General features: G+C 31.9%; 1 protein-coding gene across 1 annotated transcript in view; it reads left to right on the forward strand.

The window, feature by feature from the left end:
* LOC129226909 (uncharacterized) overlaps positions 1 to 19,196 on the forward strand; it is a 111,982-nt gene that overhangs the window by 17,329 nt on the left and 75,457 nt on the right. Inside the window, 7 exon segments of the mRNA XM_054861538.1 lie at positions 1,379 to 1,932; positions 2,857 to 3,236; positions 8,397 to 8,621; positions 8,708 to 8,851; positions 12,295 to 12,499; positions 14,205 to 14,334; positions 14,336 to 14,454. Of these exon segments, the coding sequence (XP_054717513.1) occupies positions 1,379 to 1,932; positions 2,857 to 3,236; positions 8,397 to 8,621; positions 8,708 to 8,851; positions 12,295 to 12,499; positions 14,205 to 14,334; positions 14,336 to 14,454 (1,757 nt within the window).

The following is a 19,196-nucleotide window of genomic DNA, read 5'->3' on the forward strand; positions in this document are numbered from 1 at the left end:
AAGTTTTGAAAGGCTCTAATCTGTATATCAGTGCATTCTAAGTTAGTGTGTTTTACACTTTTGTCTAAAACTCAATTTGTTCAGAAAAGTGAAAGAAAAAAAAAAAAGTAAATAAAGAAAAGTTGTATCATTTTGAGTATCTAGAAGTGAGGTTATTCTGGTATAAGCAAAATTCAGTTTCAGAATCAACTCTACAGCTTTTTATTAAACAATTAAGAGTGCTTATTGTCCTCAACTTGCTGTAACCCTTATGTCAGATGTATCCTTTTGGGGGTTTATAGGCATTGAGTCATGTGAAATAAACATATGTGTTTGTTCCTCGAACAGCTGAGAACTACAGGTCAAGACATATCAAAAAATTCAGAATTTTCCAAGGAATTCATTTATTTATTTCTTATCTTTATAGAGCTGTAATTAACAATGATGCTGATTGAAAATGCAATTAATATTCTTTTGTAAATTTAGAGATGAAAACACACTTGTCTGTTTAAGTTTTTGATACCAATCAAGCAAGCAAATTTTTCTGTGTAAAGTAGAATTTGTTTTAAGCTTTAAGTTCATTACAGTTGGAGTTTTACTTTTGAATTTCAAATGCTTTCCTCAGATAATATCATCAACAGGTCTTTTCTTCTCTCTCTCTCTTTTCTTAAAATTAGATTTTTTCTTCATCATTTGTGCAAGATAATTAGATGAAAAAATGAATTTAGTTGAAATACTTTCCCACTTAAATGACGTCTACTTTCCCCCTTTGAACTGTAATGGAATTAGTTGCAGTGGAGACTTTTATTGTTGTTCTAATTTGAAGTTGACCGTAATATTTAATAATTTGATTAGTAATTTATCATTTGTAATTAATGTTTATAGATCTAACGATACATATTTATTATTATCTTCTATTGCTTTTTCATACAAAATTGCAATTTATGTGATAAATTCTTAAAAGAAGTTTCTTCCGGCCAGTTTTTCCCCTGCTCTGGCCAACATTGTTGCGTACACATGTTACAAGAGTTTTTTTCTTTTTTGTGTTTTCTTTACAAAAATCAAGTTAACGTTGTCCATGCACTAATCAACTGGTTTACCAAAGTAGGAAATTTTCAATACTTTGTTTCATTTTCCTTTTATGTATCTTAGTGTGTGTGAAGATAATCATGTATCACATTCAATATTGTGCATAGTTTTTTCATTAAGCATAGTTCAAAACCCGAAATTAAAAACTCCTTAAACAAGAAGCAGAGAAACAAAAGTATGCTTCAACTTTGTTTCTTGTATTGGTATTCTCATGAGTGTTATAGTATGGTGGACATAAAATCTGATACAATATATTTTGTTTATGTTGTTAAATCTTATGTTTTGTTGAATACCTGTTTTATCTTTTCAGATTTGCCTATCCAACCAAGTTTCTCCTGGTCAGTATAAGTTGCAGCTGAAAGTTGTAAATGGTTTGGGATATCTGCAAGAGTCAATGATATTTGAAGCTGCAGTTGCTTTGCTTCTCCTGAATTACACCATCACTGATTTCTTTGTCAATGAATATGGCGTCATTACTTTGCATATCAACCAGATTATGCCAGTACCTGATGTCTTCATTGACTTTGGAGACAATATTACTTGCCATTTGGATCTTGAAGAATGCAATTTTGAGTATGAGGCAGTGGAAGGTGCCCTGGTGGTGAATATTGCTTATATGTACACTTCTTCAGGAGTGTACGATGTTTATTTTAATGCGTCAAGTTTTTACGGAGCTTTTGAACAATCTGATACAGTCATAGTGGAAGAACATATTAGTGATGTGGATTTAATTCTTCTTTCTCCTACTCTTGTTTCACTCTTTGAGAAAGTTATTGTAATGTGCACTGTCAAAAACGGAACAAATTTGAATTTTGAATGGGATTTTGGAGAATACATGGATGACCAATACACTATAGTGCATAGGTAAGTAACTTTACATAAATTTATTGATGCATAATCTGTGTATCTGTGTATTATGTGTAGCATTTATAAGTCCAAGATATATATTATTCAAGAAAACCAGGGGCGTTCGTGATCCGAAATTTCCAAAAATTTTGGTTTGCAGTTTCCGAAAATTTCAAGCCGACAACACATTCTAAAACTGAAAAATTATTTAAAAAAAACTTTAAAAAATGTTTTTTCAATGATTTTTGTATGCATATTTGTTTTGTAAGAGTTTTTACGAGTGGGCGGGGGGGGGGGGGGGGGGGGAGAGGGGGTAGCTTCTTCATAGTTTACGAAAATTTCACTGCCTTCAGAAAATTTTACATGAGTCCACTTGCACTCCTGATTAAAAGGTTGACTACTAAAGAAAGTAATTGAATTCTGTATTTTAGAAAAGACGCTCTTTTTGAATTCAGTGTTTTCATTTAAAAAAATGTACTCCGTTGAAGTAGCTTCACTATGATTTAAACTTGTTCATTTCTAACAGAATTGTAACAGAAGGCAAACATGTTGATGTAAGAAAGAACCTGCAATATATCTGGTGTAAAATTTGAAAATTTTTCATGCCCTTCCTCAACTAAATTTCTCTATTTGTTCCTATATCTATCTAACAATGGATACAAATATTCACTTTTTTTTTTCGCTGTAATAATTGTCATTGCTGCATTGCTATTAATATTTTAAAGTGATTTTTTTTTATTATGTAAACAAAAAGTTAGAAATTCTTGTAATATTAGTATTTTTAAAAAAGACTAGGTTTTCTTTTTTTTTCAACAATTCTTACTTATCAAATCATCCTTTGTTTTCAGTTCAAATTTGTACTGTTTTCTAGTCGCTTTTAATATATTATATTGATTGATAGTTTAGTTAAGAATTTTTCTTACAAGAATTCTTTATTTTTAGTTTTGCCAAGAACAGTACAGCATATCATAGTTATGGCATAGCTGATGTGTACAATATATCGGTTACAGTTTACAACAATTATGAAGAAATTACAATCTTTCTCAATCAATCTATCCAAGCAGTAGAGGAAATCAAGGATTTGCATCTTCAGCCACTGTCTGGGTTCTATGCCGTACCTCTGCATGCCTCAAGATCGGATAGCGAAGTTGATAGTGGCCATGACTATGCTACTGATCCTGTCAAGTTTAAGGCTTCTGTTTGGCGAGGGTCTGATGTCCAGTTTCTGTTCGATTTTGGTGATGGTACAACAGAATTGGTGCCTTCTCAACCTCCACTGTGGGATTTCTCCTATGCAGTTGTGAAGCACACTTACTTTTCCGGTGAGTTAAAAATAGTTTTTTTAATGCAGGAAATGTGTACATACTTAGGGCATGGTAATAAGCGTACAAGTTGTTATCTACAGGGTTCGGTTATTAGTTGGGCAGAAAATGTTATTGTTCTGGGTGTCTTAATAAATCACGATTTCAAGTTTAGTCAACAATGCAGCATTGCAAGTAACAAAGCCAACAGAATGTTGGGTTTATCAATAAATCTATTTCAAACAATTCTAAGATCGTTCTTCTACCTTTATATAGGAGTTTCGTAAGACTTCATTTGGAGTATGCTGTTCAGTTTTTGGTCTCCTTATCTCAGGAAAGATATTTCTGTATTGGAAAGGTTCAAAGAAGAGTAACTAGACTAGTAAGGGGACTTTCAGATTTAGATTATAATATCAGAGCAGACTTAATAGGCTTAGTATGTATAGCCTGGAGCAAAAGAGAGTCAGAGGGGACATGATTCAGTTGTTTAAATGTATCAAAATGAAACATGTTAATGGGTTAAATTTTTGCACAGAAAGCAGGACAAGGAGTCATTCTTTTAAGCTATTCAAATCTAATACTAAACTAGAAATTAGGAAAAACTACAACTGTCCGTTTTTCACGAGAAGGCACTTCGCCATGCCCCCTCGAATGCCGAGTTTCATTTTACGCGGGGGTGATCGGTACGCAATCCACGTGCTTCTAAATGAGACAACCAGACAGCCTTAACTTGGGCATGCATTTTAATGTGCAAAAAAAAAGTCCTAGTGTCCTTTACATGACTTGCTTCACTTGTCTGTTGTCATTTTAGTCGTTCTTACATTTTAAAAACTGCTGATTTTACAACAAAATGTTATGATCCGAATATACCTTCTTTCAAAAACAGCGAAATAGATTCATTGGATACCACGGGATGAGAGAGGAGTCATATGCCTTATTGTGAAAGACAGACAATACTTTAGTAGTGTCCTGGGCACTTGGAACAGCTTACCGGAAGAGACGGTAATGAGCAAGGGGTGGATAGCTTTAAGAGGGTCATTGATCTTCATTGGGGACTAATAAACTGACTAGAAACAGCCTAGCTGGGCCCAGAGCCTGTTACTGGTTGTCACATTTGTATTTGTGTATATTCCTATTTTACTTTGTATTATATTAAGAATGTCCCAGTAGTTTTATTATTCTTGTTAATATACCCAGCCTCCTTAATTTAACTAGTAATGGTCAATACCTCAAACAGTTTTAAAAACTTGTAGGAGCATTTACAAAACTACTGAGTTCAAAAGGTTCTCAGTACTTATTTTCAAAATATTTGAAAAAATTTGAATTTTGTATAGTCACATACTTAGTGATGTAGATCGTGTAAATACCCAGCATGTAGGTAAATATTTTTTGGGTATACCCGGGTATTTATCCAAAGCCTGGGTAAATACCCAAAAACTGGGTATTTTACAAAAAAAAAAAATGCAAAAAGTGAGTGGGAATTTTTTTAAAAATCTAAATATGAAATAATTGGTAAAACTGATACATATGTACTACACAGTTTATAATATTTTTTATTGAAAGACTTGATGAAATTATGAAAGAAACATATCCTGAACCAAAAAATATTTCCTTTCAATGTCATAATTGGAGAAGTATAAGCAATTCAGTGATGAACTTCAGGATTTTAAAATCACAATCTAGATTAGTCATATCCAAAGTGGAAAAAAAAAATAAATAAAGCATGAGGAATGTTTGGAAGAATAAACAGAGAAGTTATTGAGACTATGATGTTATTTATTTTATTGCTGTTTAAGTCATAACGTGGCAAATATAGAAACAGTTTTCTCATTAATAAGCAAAAAATATATATATATTGTTTTCTGTTGCCTTTCTCATTTGCATTTGCTCTCTGGTACTTCATGATGAAAATTTATTCAAACTATTTTTATTGACATTTCGTTGCATTTTGATGTCATGCAGGGACTTATTACTGGGTTATAAAAAACTAAGACCTTAAAAAATTGATTGTTTTTTTTTGTAACCAGTTAAGCTTTTTACTTTTTGTAGAATGGCTTTTTATATCTGAAATTTGGCTATCAACATTGATTAGGCATATCCAACACTTTTAATGTGAATATTATATTAGATTGCTAAGTTCTTTCACACAATAATTCTTTAAATATGTGATCAAAATACAATTTTTGAGTAAAAATTTATTATTTTGTATATGGTTGGTTATACATATCGGAATACATACAGAAAAGTATTTTAGTTGAATATACATTTTTGAAGTAAATACCCATGCTTCAATAGTGTGGAATGGAAAACTGCCTCCCTTACTATTGTAGTTCAAACATCATTTACTATCTTTTTTTCGTTATTTATTCATTTATTTGGTGGAGGAATGGGTCAGATTAACTAGCATTGTTACTTAGTCAAATGATTTCCTTTAGGCTAGCTGAATTTACTTGTGAGAGTGTTGTTGGAGGCCACCAGATTTGAGGACCCGTAAGATTAGTCTGACCTCCCAAAACATGTGTCCTTATTCAGCAAGTTTTGTCTGATTCGGCAAATGTGGATACATAATTGCAATACTGCAATTTTTAGCTACCTGAATGTCCTTTTTTATTGTGTTTATGCATGTGTGCATACTGCTTTCCCATAATTTATCGTTTGGCAAAATTTAGAATTCCATTTGGCAAATTGAGAATTTTCAGCTTCTGAAAAATTTTTAGTTCAGGACGTCGTCCCTGAGTTGTTTTATTTCAGCAAATATTTGTGTAACGCCATACACATTTTGAGCTACAAACAATTTCTATTAGCGAATTTTAATTCTACTTGTAATACATACTTCTTTGGAGGTACGAAAGAAAAAGGGTTATTTTTGAGAAATCTATATATATGTAAAGGTGACGGTGTTTCTTTGTTTGTACTCGATGGCCAGAAGACCCCATAGTACATACAGCCCTGAAACTTGGCACAAAAATTCAAATGTACCCCGGGCCGTGCACCTTGAAGCCGAAATTCTAAATTTTGAATTAGTTTTTTCTAATTAACTAATTAAGCTAAATGTTGGCAAATTACAGGGTAAAAAATCCCCCCCACCCCACCCCAAACATTATATGTCATTGGAAAGGGTTTTTCTTCCCCAACAAGATGTTTGTTTCATTTTTCTCAATTAATTAGAACAGGAGATATAAGCGATGCTAATTGAGCCAATTTTCAAGGCGTCTCTTTCGAGAAATTGCTTATAACACTAGGTCCACTTTCCAGACAAATTTCCAACTATAACACTAGGTTCATTTTCCAGACAATTTTTCAATTACTTTCTTTTAAAATATTTTGGAGGAAGTTGCCTTTGTTGCTTATGAATATTTTTCCTTTTTTTTAAATTCATTGTGTGTATGTTAATTGATTTTCTTTTTAATTAGAAATTCATTTGGCGAATTTGGCAATGAATTATGGATTTTTTTACACTTGAAAGCTACTGCAAATGTAATTTTGATGTAATTTGTTTTTCTTTAATTCAACGGGTTTTCTTTAAATTTTTAGCACAGGCATCGCTGTGCGATGTACTGCTAGTATAATTTATAATGCAAAGATTGGGATTTAAACTGACCATCCATCCCTTGTAAACAGGAAAAATACCTAGTATACATGAAACAGTTTATAATGTCTGGGGAACAACTCATAAAAATAACATTCTATACTAAAGAACATAGATAATATGTATAAGTTGTAAAATTGCTTGCTAAACTTGAGAGAAAAATAAATAGAAATTAATTCTTCTGTTTTATAAAATTCATTTATTCTATTTCCCTTAAGCTACTGTAGTATCAATTATAAAGAATATTATTTCTAGGTGTGGAAAAATTGGATAAGGAACCATTTGCAAAAATTTCACTTCAATAGGTATAGAGAAATAATAAATGCTAGCTCTAACATTCAAATGATTAATATATATATTATATATATATATATATATATATATATATATATATATATATATATATATATATATATATATATATATATATATATATATAAAATTAAGCAATCAGAATTTCAAATATTAAACAAATTATAAATAATAAATGATGATAAAAAGGAAAAATGCAAACAGCTATTAAGTAGGAATAGATAAAGTATGAATCCAGAGCTCATCAGCCGTGGAGGGTTCATTAATTATGGTCAAAAGACCAAAATTTTAACTATGAACTAGAAGAAAATGTTTAAGCTCCAGTACATGCAATATAGAGTAACAATGGGCAAAAGCACCACTTGCTAAGCTAAAAACAATAAACTAGAGCTGAAACCTAAAACTAAAAGCAGGAGGTTTCGCCTCGACTAATTAGGAAAACAATATCGGAAGGCTAATTATCGGAACTTGTTTTTCTTATTAGTCGAGGCGAAACCCCCTGCTTTTAGTTTTAGGTTTGAGCTCTAGTTTATTGTTTTTAGCTTAGCAAGTGATGCTTTTGCCCATTTTTGCTCTATATTGCATGTACTGGAGCTTAAACATTCTCTTCTAGTTCATAGTTAAAAGAGAGCTCATCAGCCGTGGAGGATTCATTAGAAACCTCCACGGCTGATGAGCTCTGGATTCATACTTTATCTATTCCTACTTAATAGCTGTTTGCATTTTTCCTTTTTATCATCATTTATTATTTATAATTTGTTTAATATTTGAAATTCTGATTGCTTAATTTTATATTTACTTGGCTTTTTAGTTTTGCTGCGTTGCGCATCTATGGGCTCTTGGTGTGGTCTTTTCAATATTTTTCACTTTTATTATTATTATTATATATATATATATATACATATATATATATATATATATATATATATATATATATATATATATATATATATATATATATATATAAAATAAAAGTGAAAAAATTTTTTGAAAGATCCCACCAAGAGCCCATAGATGTGCAACGCAGCAAAACTAAAAAGCCAAGTAAATATAAAATTAAGCAAACAGAATTTCAAATATTAAACAAATTATAAATAATTAATGATGATAAAAAGGATTATATTATGCTTTCATGTGTTAATTGTTGCAAAATTTTGAACTCGGTAGCTCAGCCAAAAAAATATTTCATTATTTAATCGGTTTTTGAAAACTTTTTTATCAATATATTATGATAGTACTTACAATCTTTTATTCAATAATAATTGTGCCTTTTTTTTCAGATGGGGTGTATGAAGTGTATGTGACAGCTACAAACTTGTTAGATTCAGTGAAGACAAAACTTGATCTTCCCTTTTACGTGCAATTTGCTCCTGAAGGACTTAAATTGAATAAATTATACTACATTGTTGAATATGGAAGTAATTTGACTTTGCAAGCATCTTTAACTCGTGGAACTAATGTTTCATTTAATTGGCATATTGGGGATGAATATTTCACTAATATTGGTAATTAACTGAGCTGTTCAATATTTTTATTCAATCAAGAAAAGAAATCAGCACTTATTTCTAATTAATTGTTTTTGTTGTTATAGGTGACACATTATTTCTGCAAGATATTAATCCTGGTATTTATGAGGTCATTGTTGAAGCATACAATGAAGTTACTGATTTCTCTTCTAAATACTTAAATAGACCTTCATTTTCTTCAAAAATCTATGTTCAAGAAAGACTTCAAGGTATGTAATAATTAGAAAATTAGTATTTTGTCTTTCTTGACCTATAGTTGTTAAACAGAGTTCTTATTTGAAAGAAGTTTTCCAATATGTCTCTGAAATAGTAGATGTCCATACACAAAGACGGATCAAAGAATCCTTCGAGGGAGGGGCGAAATTACATTTTTAGAACTTCAATTTTGGAAAAACTACTTAGTCTCCGGTCCTTCTTCTCTTTAATAATCCAATATCGTTTAAAATTGTATTTTTGGAACTGCAGTTTTGAAAAGTTAGCAGAGGAAAGCATGAACCTAATTTCTTCCTCCAATGACACCAAAGATGGTTTAAAATTGCGTTTTTAAGAACTCAAGTTTGAAATATTCCAAAACATTTCCGGCTGAGAGTCTCCATAAATTTTTTGCAGATTTCCTAAAAAATATTTCTTAAACTTTAATGTCAAAAAATATCCTATAGAACCCTTCAAGGGAGGGACGATTCTCCCCCCCCCCCTCCCTTGTATCCGTCCATGTCCATACAGATGCACTTTTATTGTAAGGTAGCAAATATGAGCAGCTAGAGTTAGAACCATCCTCCAGTACTTACTGTCTTAAGCAATTTTCTTGTATTCATTAGCTATCAAGTAAAATATTTAATAAAATAATAAATTCTTCTTTAAAAATATATATATACTAGTGAAATGTACAAAATTAAGCTTTTAGAGTAAAATCACAAGCTTTAATTTATTTAGACTTCCTGTATCAGCCCATCTATGATGATGGTTGGAAAGAAGGTCTTAACTTGTTTGGGACAGCACAAAATTTATTACTTCACTTTGAAGGGCGTAATAATATTGTTTCTCTGCTTTTTTTTTAAAGCATTTAACTGGTATATAGATACCCTACCCATGAAACTGTAGTTATAATATAAAGTACCTTCAGTACACAGACTTTCAGCTGCAATGCCCCCCTGTGGGTCAAAATGTTGCAAACATGTCACACTGGCGATCCTGACTTTGTTATTTCCATGTGCAGGGGCGTGCATAGAAATTTTGGGACTTGTCACAAATAACTTTTAGGGGCCTCTCTCCATGTTGTTTACCCTACATTCCTACATATATTTCACCCCTATTTTAAAGATCTCGGGCCCCCTTCAGCTTGAGTCCAAACCAACAAATGTCCTTTCTCCCCCCCCCTGTGTATGACCCTGTCCCTGTGGGGTAATTTGTGGTGTCATGCTTAAAATGTAACACCCCTACCCTAAAGTTAAATTATTTTGTACATTTTGAATGATTTTGGGTTGTAGAAAATCTAAGGAATCTCAACTTTTGTTACTTACTAGTGATACCCGCACGGCTTTGCCCGTAATAGAAAATCAGAAGATCTTTTGGTTCGCCTGTATATTTACAAATAATGTATGGTGAATTTTCTCGCCAGTTGGCTTGTACCCATGTTACGGTTCCATGTTATGATAATTTCGTATCTCACCAATTGGCTTGTGCCCATGTTACGGTTCCACGTAATGATAATTTCGTAATTTAATCGTCCATCTTACGATAATTTTGTTCTTAAAATTGGAATAGAAAAAGAACCACATCCAATTTTCGAAAAATCGCTTCGAGGTGCACACCCCCATACTACATACTAACTTTGTGCCAAATTTCATGAAAATCGGTCGAACGGTTTAGGCGCTATGCGCGTCACAGACATCCAGACATCCTCTGGACAGAGAGACTTTCAGCTTTATTATTAGTAAAGAAAATGTAAAGGGAGTTTTAAAAAAATGTTCAGTTAATATACAGTAAAATAACACCTGACATTTATATCAAACTGGAATGCATATTTATGTTAAACTTGCCGGAGACACTTGATATGTGTCTCCCCCCCCCCCCACCTTTTTTATTTTATTTTCAAAATCAAACTATTAGGAAAAATAAAAATCAAACAAAAGAAAAATAGTTGTTTTCTTTTCCTTGCTCATTTTTAATCTTGAAGTTTTATAAATTGTGTGCAGCACACATGCAAATACAGTAAACACTTCAATTCTAAATGTAAACCTCTGAAAACTGTGGAAAATAACAAAAACAAATAAGTATGGCTGCATATATATGAGTACTAACATTGAAAGCATTATATTTAATCGAATTTTAATTTTAAGAAATCGATAGAATAGAACAAATTTAAATTTAAGAAGCATTTTTTTTTTGTCAATATTGAAAGTAAAATATGAAATATTAGGTAAATTTAATATTATTTAAAGTTTAAGAGAAATAAAAATGTGAAGATAGTTCTACACAATTGATTTAAATATACAATTTTCAATGTTGAATGGCACCCCAAAATGGTGTAGTTCGGACAGTATCCTCTGCACTCCATATTGATGCTACTAATGTGTCTACAGTTGAGTCCCGACTTACGCGAGGGATGCGTTCCAAGTTCTCTTTTTCTTTCTACTTTCACAAACTTTAGATCAAACAACGCTCTTAGGTGTCATTATATTTCATCAACTTTCTAATTTAGAATGAAAAATATAAATGGAAAATGAGGAGTAGTTATTTATGTGAGCGATGTTCAGACTAGTGCGATGTGGGAACTTCCGCTCGCAGTAATGCAAAAGGAATGAAGGTCTATTCACGAAAAAATATATATATATATATATATATATATAGTAGCCAATTACAAAGCCAATACTTGTGCAACACGATTCCCCATCGAAAATTTTTGCGTTGCGGGAAGAATTCGCGTTAGGCCTAAAATTCTTTACTGGTGAAAAAATTGCGTTATAGCCATTTTGCGTAAGTCGTATCGCGTTGTAGCGGGAATCGACTGTATATATATTTTGGAGACGAAAGGGTTGCATCAATTTAGTTGATACATTTTGATATTGAAGTTGATCATTCTGATTAAATATCTAGATAATTATTTAAATTTTATGTATAATTCTGCCATCTCCATAAAAAATAAAGCCATTGCATCCATGTATATTTATGACTTGGAAGTCTTTATTTACTCAAAAAGAAAAACCAATTTATTCTATGTGAAGAAAAGAAATCACTCCCCTCCCCCCTCCCCCGCCCTTCCTCTTGTTGTTGCGCCACTGGTACCAACCAAAGCTTTTGAAATTTTAAAACAAAACTAAAAGGAAGAAAAATAAAATATTTCAAAGATTATAAAATTGCTCATTTAATTTTTCATTTTGTTTTAATGAATGTTGAAAATTCAAAACAAGTATTCAACTATACATTTTGGGTATTTTTGTAAACCTTTTGTGTGCTTGAAATGAATAATGTGCTGTCGACCATTATGTCTGTACCATTTTTCATGTTTAGATTATTCTAAGAACAAAGGCTGTCTGTTTTTCGTTTGGATGTTAAATCCCTTTCATTATCATTTACTTTTTGATTTTTACTTAATTATTTGATTGGCATTAGCTTAGTTAGCTATATTATTAAATTGTTTGAAACTTTTTAGCCATTGAGGTTTGCCTTATTGTTAACGAGACTGAAATGTGTGGAAGCACAACGCTTGAACTGGCTTCAGATGAAACAGTTGTGTTTAAAGCCAAGACGACACCTTCAACTGAAAGTTATCTTCGATTCATTTGGCAGTTAGGAATAGGAGAACTGAAGAGAACCAATAGTCCTTATTTAAAGCATCAATATCAACATGCTGGATGGTATTGTTCTTTTTCTTTCATGCTATAATTTTTTTAATTATTATTGTTCCACCTCACTTTTTTTTCCTTTCGTATTTTCTAATGGGAAGTCATGTAATAGTTGCTTCAGATACTATTTTATAAGTACAGAAGAGCCTTAATTAACTGAGGTTTCTGTTAACCGAACCCATAATGAAGTTTATTTTTTGCTTGATCAGGCAGCTATTGAGAAAAATTTGGGTCTTTTACAAAGAAAGGTAACAAAGATAACAGACATTTAAAAAAATAATAATAATGTAAATTTAATAAAATAATGAATTTTCAATTTGAAAAGAAAAATATTTTCTGGAAATTCATGCTACAAGTTATTTTTCTATTTTAGTTTTTATTATTGTAAAATATTTTTATTTGCTCATTTTTATCTTTTTAAATACTATATAAAACTTTTACTTAATACAGTTTTAAAACATATGATCATGACAAGTTTTTTGTTCAAAATTTCTATTAACCGAGATTTCAGCCATCTGAGGCCCTAGTGGTCCCAATTAGCCTGGATAATCGAAGTTCTACTGCTTTAGTCTGACAGAAAAGTAACTCAACATTTAAAATGTGGGGGCATACTTCAATTAGTTAAAATTTCTTAAAAACCAGTTGTCAAAGTATTGTCGTCTGTTTGATATTGTCACTTTTTTCTTTTGCACTTTTCTAGTTCTTGTAACATTGCTTAATGTGTAAAGTTTTTAAATGCTATTTTATTGAAAAAAAAATTATTTGGTTAGAAGTTGATTTGAGAAAGTTAAAACTTTTCGAGTATTTTGCAGTTATTGAAGAATAAACATGGCACTCCAAATGCAAGAAGGCCACAACTTAATGCTGATTAGTTTTTCAGTTGAGGCATTAAAAATGTTAAGGGTATTTTTAAAATATAATTCTTTCTAATTCATTGAATCTAATTTGAATAAAATTTTGGTTTGTTGTTTTATATGGATATTATTTTTTTATCTCCATATTGTCACCGCAAGGCAACAGTAAGATATCTTAGTGTTATTTCTGGGATTAGATATCTTACTGTTGCTATGAGGCGAGAATATAAACAATTCTGTGCAATCATAATGGATTTTTATTTTCACTCCCATTTATTAATGGAGTTATCTTGAATAACTAGATAAGTAATGCAACTAAAGTATACTATTAATACATGAACAGCAGCTCATCAAAACGTTCCTAATTCTGAATTTACTGCTATTTTCACTTTTTTTTTAAATTTTTGGTCTTTTTACATTGGACATATAACATGGTACCTGTTGATGATTGTCAAAAGTATTATTTTGATCATCGAACTATTTATCAGAAGATTCTACTATCTAAAAATCATTAAAAACCGCTGAAATAAAAACCATAAATATATACAATTTATTTACAATAAATAATCACCAAAATATTCCAGCGCCTTTTTAACTCACAACCATCTTCACTATTTTTGTTAAAATTATTTCTGGAATTCTAAATTAAAAGTTAGTTTTTTTTTTTCTTTTCTTCTTGCAATCTGCTTCTTCTTTCTATGGAAGGCTTTCCTCTCCACTACAGTACCCTTTTATTGATCTGATGTATATTGCAGCTTATATTTAACAATAACTTTGCTGATGAAAAATGTTTTCTACCTTTCTTTTTTGTTCTCAGCATTTAATAATTCTGATTTTTCCTCAATCTTCATTATTTATTTCAGGTATCGAGTCAATGTTACTGCTCAAAACCATATCAGTAGCGTTTCATCTCTTGTGCTTCACCTACATCTTGTTCAGAAAATAGCAAACCTCACATCCATTCATTCTCAAGGACCAAATCTTGTAAATTATCCAGTTATTTTACAGTGTTTTCTATTGGTTTGGAACAAATTTAACTTTCCAATGGGACTTTGGTGATGGTTCTTTGCCTGTAACTACTAACACCTCTTCTGTTTCTCACACATATAAAAAGTATGACATTTCTACTTCTACAATGTTGATAAATATTATTCAACTATTAAACTGATTCAAAGAATTCATTATTAATGGACTGCTATCAATGGGGTGGTTTCCTTCAGTCAAAAGTACTACTTTTAGTAATTAAAATGGATAGAATGAGCAAAAAAAAAAAAAAAAAACATGGACCCAGAAAATACTTTCATTTTCCCAACAGTTTTTTTTAAATGTCCGATTTTTCAAACAAAGCGTGGTCTTTATGACGTCACACTTTGCCGCATCTTTCTACTGCGTTTCCACATTATGATAATCAGGCAGCGAATTAAAACTGCTCTCTACGGTCGCTACCAACCATATTGTTGCCAATACACGTGAGTAAAGATGCGAATTAAATATTTTGCTCTGTTAATGGCAACTCTGAATGGCATTTCATCATTTGTGATGTCATCAGCAAGAAATGTAAACAATGAAAGATCACCGATTTAAGTAATTTTTGAAAAATATTAAACTTAAACAAATTATTTTTAAAAAAGTCAGATCCTATACTTTTTAACGTGCTCTTTCAGAAAAAAATACTTTTAAAATTTTGGAAACGACCCCATTGCAGTTACTTTGTATGTTTCTGAAACTATTCTTTAATGTGCTCTTATTTATGATATTCTGCATACGTTATAGGGACATAAATTTGTGCAAGATATTTTTTATCACTGTATCTGTTTTTTATAGAGTTGGAGAATATTGGATTTCTGTGAATGTTTGGAATAAATTTAGTCATGCTAATATATCTACAAACACATTTTTCCTGCATCAAGTGTGTCAAAAACCGAAAATTACATTCCTCCACACCAGAAATAGAATTGTAAGTTCACATTACTTTTGATACTTTTTAATTTTCTTCCCCATGTACTTTTTAAAGTTCTTCTGCGAAACATAAGCCGAAGCCCGCTTGTGTGGAGCTATATTAAATTAAAAAATATAATAATCACTAAGTAAACATATTTAAAGAATTTTGATATTTTGTTATTGTGGAGCGCTTTATCTTCATTTTGATTTTTCAGGCAAAATATGGTGAAGATTTATTGCTAGAAGCTGACATTGCAATATTTTGTCAACAAGTTAATGTTTATTATACATGGGATATAGAAACTGTGGAAATATCATCATTAAATTCCTTAACTACATTACATCACAGGCAGCTTATTATACCAGCTTATTTTCTGCCTGTTGGATCGTACAAAATTCACTTAAAAGTAAGAGAACAATTTTGTCTTTACTGTTGAAGAAGAGTGATTTTTTTTTAGTTTAAAACATTTTTGAAACATTAATATTGATATTAACTGTGAGCATTCTTTGTCACCTTTTATCCCCCTTCTTCTTTAAAGTTAAAAACTAAAAAGCATTTTTACAAATACGAATGTGACGATCAGCAACAGGCTCTGGGCCCAGCTAGGCTGATCCTAGTAAATTTATTAGTCCCCAATGAAGATCAATGGCCCCCTTAAAGCTATCCACCCCTTTACTCATACCACCTCTTCCGATAAGCTGTTCCAAGTGCCCACAATCCTACTAAAGTAGTAGTTTTTCCTTATTTCCAGGTTAGCCTGAGATTTGAATAGCTTAAAACAATGACCCCTCGTCCTGCTTTCGGTGCAAAAATTTAATCCATTAACATCATTCATTTTGATAAATTTAAACAATTTAATCATATCCCCTCTGATTCTCCTTTGTTCCAGGCTACACATGTTAAGCCTATTAAGTCTGGTATCATAATCTAAATCTACAAGTCCCTTACTTGTCTAGTTACCCTTCTTTGAACCCTTTCCAATACAGAAATAATTTGTATCCTAATATTTTTGAAATTCAGTGTTTTGTTTGCATTTGTTGTGTACGCATTGAATATGTTATGGATTTGGTTATTGATGAACATATTTTAGGTGGAAATGGTTGGCACAATTGTATATGGTACGTCCACAGCTATCTTAGAAGTTGAGGCGCCAGTCCCATATATTTCTATTGATGGAGGATTTGTTCGTTGTCTGGGCTATAATGATACTATTCAAATGAAAGCACAATATATGTCAAGTCTTAATGAAAGCAACTCATTGAGGTACATTTCTTGTATTTTTATAAAAATAATAGTTTGTCAATGTGTGAAAAATCACTATTTGCCAATGTCTTTTTACTACTTAGTGCATGTCTATATTTTTAGTTATCAGTGGAGTTGTTCACCAAAAGATCAAGGACATCTGAGTTGCTTCCATTCTGCTAGTCCACCTGCTTTTTTTTCAAATAACTTTTCTCATTTTGCACTTTCTGCTTCGTATTTTTCCCCTGGTTTATCAGCAGCTGTCATAAATGTTACTGCAAATAATGAAAAGATCATTTCTGCTTCTCAAGTTGTTGAAATACATCAAGCTCAAAAAGTTTTGATGTAAGTATCATTTACTGTATGCAGTGGTGTTCCTATCATGTATGTCATCTGGGGCAGTAGTTTGTGGTGTATTCCCCCCCCCCTCCAAAAACTAAATAAAACTGTAATGTTTAATATAAACATGAAGTTCATACAATTTTCAGAAACAAAGGGTTTTTCTTGTGGTGTCACAAAAGTTTACATTAAAATACAAATTTAAATTATGAAGGCATTTTATGTAAAATCTGTCCTAGATGAAAATGTAAGGATTATATCCCTGAAATATTGAGCTCCGTTTGCGCTGAAATTTGATATCCTCATCTATATAATAGCGAATTCACTGATCGAGTAACGCTCCTGTGGTCATCAGCAATGAAACTCGCACCACAGCATGATAATTTGATAATATGATCTGGTTATGTTTGACATGCAGGAAAATGCTTTATTTTGACAAGGCTGAACTGGATCAGGTAACTTGACTGTTTACTGATAAGACTAATTTTAGGAGAGTGAAGAAATGAAAAAGCGGTCAACGATTAACACTATCTACTGGTGTTGAGGGTTAATCAACTGGAGTTAGGGTGAAAATTTCAACTGTCAAACTATCACCAAACAGGCAATTGCTTCATTCAAATGTGGAAGCAATTTTCACCATTCATACCTTGTCAAGCGAATTTCTAGTCCTAAATATAATGTAAGATATATTTTTGAAAAATTGAAATATATCATAAATTCTTAAATTCACTTTTGGTCTCACACGGGGCGGATCGATGGCTTTAAGCAAATGTCAAACAAAGTGCTTGTCCTGAAGTGATCTCTATATTTTGTACTGAGACACTCATAGATGTTAAATGACCTTGAATAGCAAGCAGAAAAACTTGGAGGCCCAAGATTATGGGGGACAGAGAATTTAAAAACGTATTTTGAAACTTAGTTGCCGATTTTAATGCACATACTGCATCAACTTGGGATTTTTTCGGGGGGGAAAGGGGGTCAACCAGGCCCGCTGTAAGCGTGTTTGCACCGCCCGCGGTGTGCGATGTTCAAGGGGTGCCATATTCAGCCTCAGATTGTTAAATCAGAAAATAAATAAAAGTAAAGACAAATTAAAATTTTGAGTCTTTAAAAAAAAATGTTGATTCCAAATGGTGCCCCCCCCTGCCCCCCCCCCCCCCCCGATAGGAGACCATTAGTGCAAGACCATTTAATAATAGCAAGAATTCTTTTAATTCTTTCAGCTTTATTCTTGCTATCACCTGTAGCCAGTGCCAAAGAAAACAACCGAGCGGAATATAGGCATTTCGGCCACTTAGCCGCCCCAGACTCCAGGCCAAAATCTTAGTAAAATGCGCAGGACTGTGGTGGGAAGTTTGACGGCTGGCTGCGATATATTCTTTCTGTCATATGTCTAGGCATGGTTATGTTTAACGTAAAGAAACAGGGCATTCCAAAGAGGGGGCCGAGCAGGGTGCCAAGAGATGAGGTATGAAAGGGGAACACCATAAATTGAGCTTCATTTCAGTTTTTTTATACTTTCATTTTTATTTCGTATTTTTCTTAAATAGTTTTTAAAAATGCTAACGCATAAAGACAGGAATTAGATTCAATATGACATTAGATTTAATTCCTGTCTTTTTTGATACACAACAGGTAACATGTTTAATTATGTAATGATTAAAATTGGTTATTACCAACAATTACGATATGAAAATATCTTAATTGTTGATAATAACTAGCTTCATTTCTGTATAAGTGTGTATGGGGAAAGGGGGGGGGCGCGAAAGTGTTCGCCCTGGGCTTCGTCATCTCTTTGGATGGCCCTGCAAGAAAAATCAGAGCTTTGTACTTTGGTAAACATGTTTCCTGGGCGAGATGGGGTCATGGGCACAAAGGGCACTTGCTCAGAGCACTAAATCCCAAGTTAAACGTTTCATAACTTCAAGTAATTTCATTTCACACTGTAGCTAGATGTAAATATTTTTTCAAAAATCTCATAATTTCAATCCTTTTTGCAAATTTCAAAACCATTCCAAGCTTTACTCAAATTGCACTGTTATATGTTCTTATGCTACGAGGCAAAAGTTACGAAATCTTATGTTACGTATTTTTATCACGTATATCACTTTTTTTATGTTATTGATACTTATTCATATTATAATCCATAAAACAAATTTGTAAGACATTGCCTAATTAGGTCTGGTTGCTATATCAGTAATATCAAAACGTAAATATCAAAATGTTTTATTACTTAACTATATAGCATTTGGGGGGTGGGGGAGGCTTACATCACTGAAAGTTTTCAAAAATTATGCTTTTCGAGATTCAATTTCAAAAAATTGTCGATCCT

The sequence above is a fragment of the Uloborus diversus genome, chromosome 7, assembly GCF_026930045.1.
Source record: "Uloborus diversus isolate 005 chromosome 7, Udiv.v.3.1, whole genome shotgun sequence".
In the NCBI taxonomy this organism is placed as follows: domain Eukaryota; kingdom Metazoa; phylum Arthropoda; class Arachnida; order Araneae; family Uloboridae; genus Uloborus; species Uloborus diversus.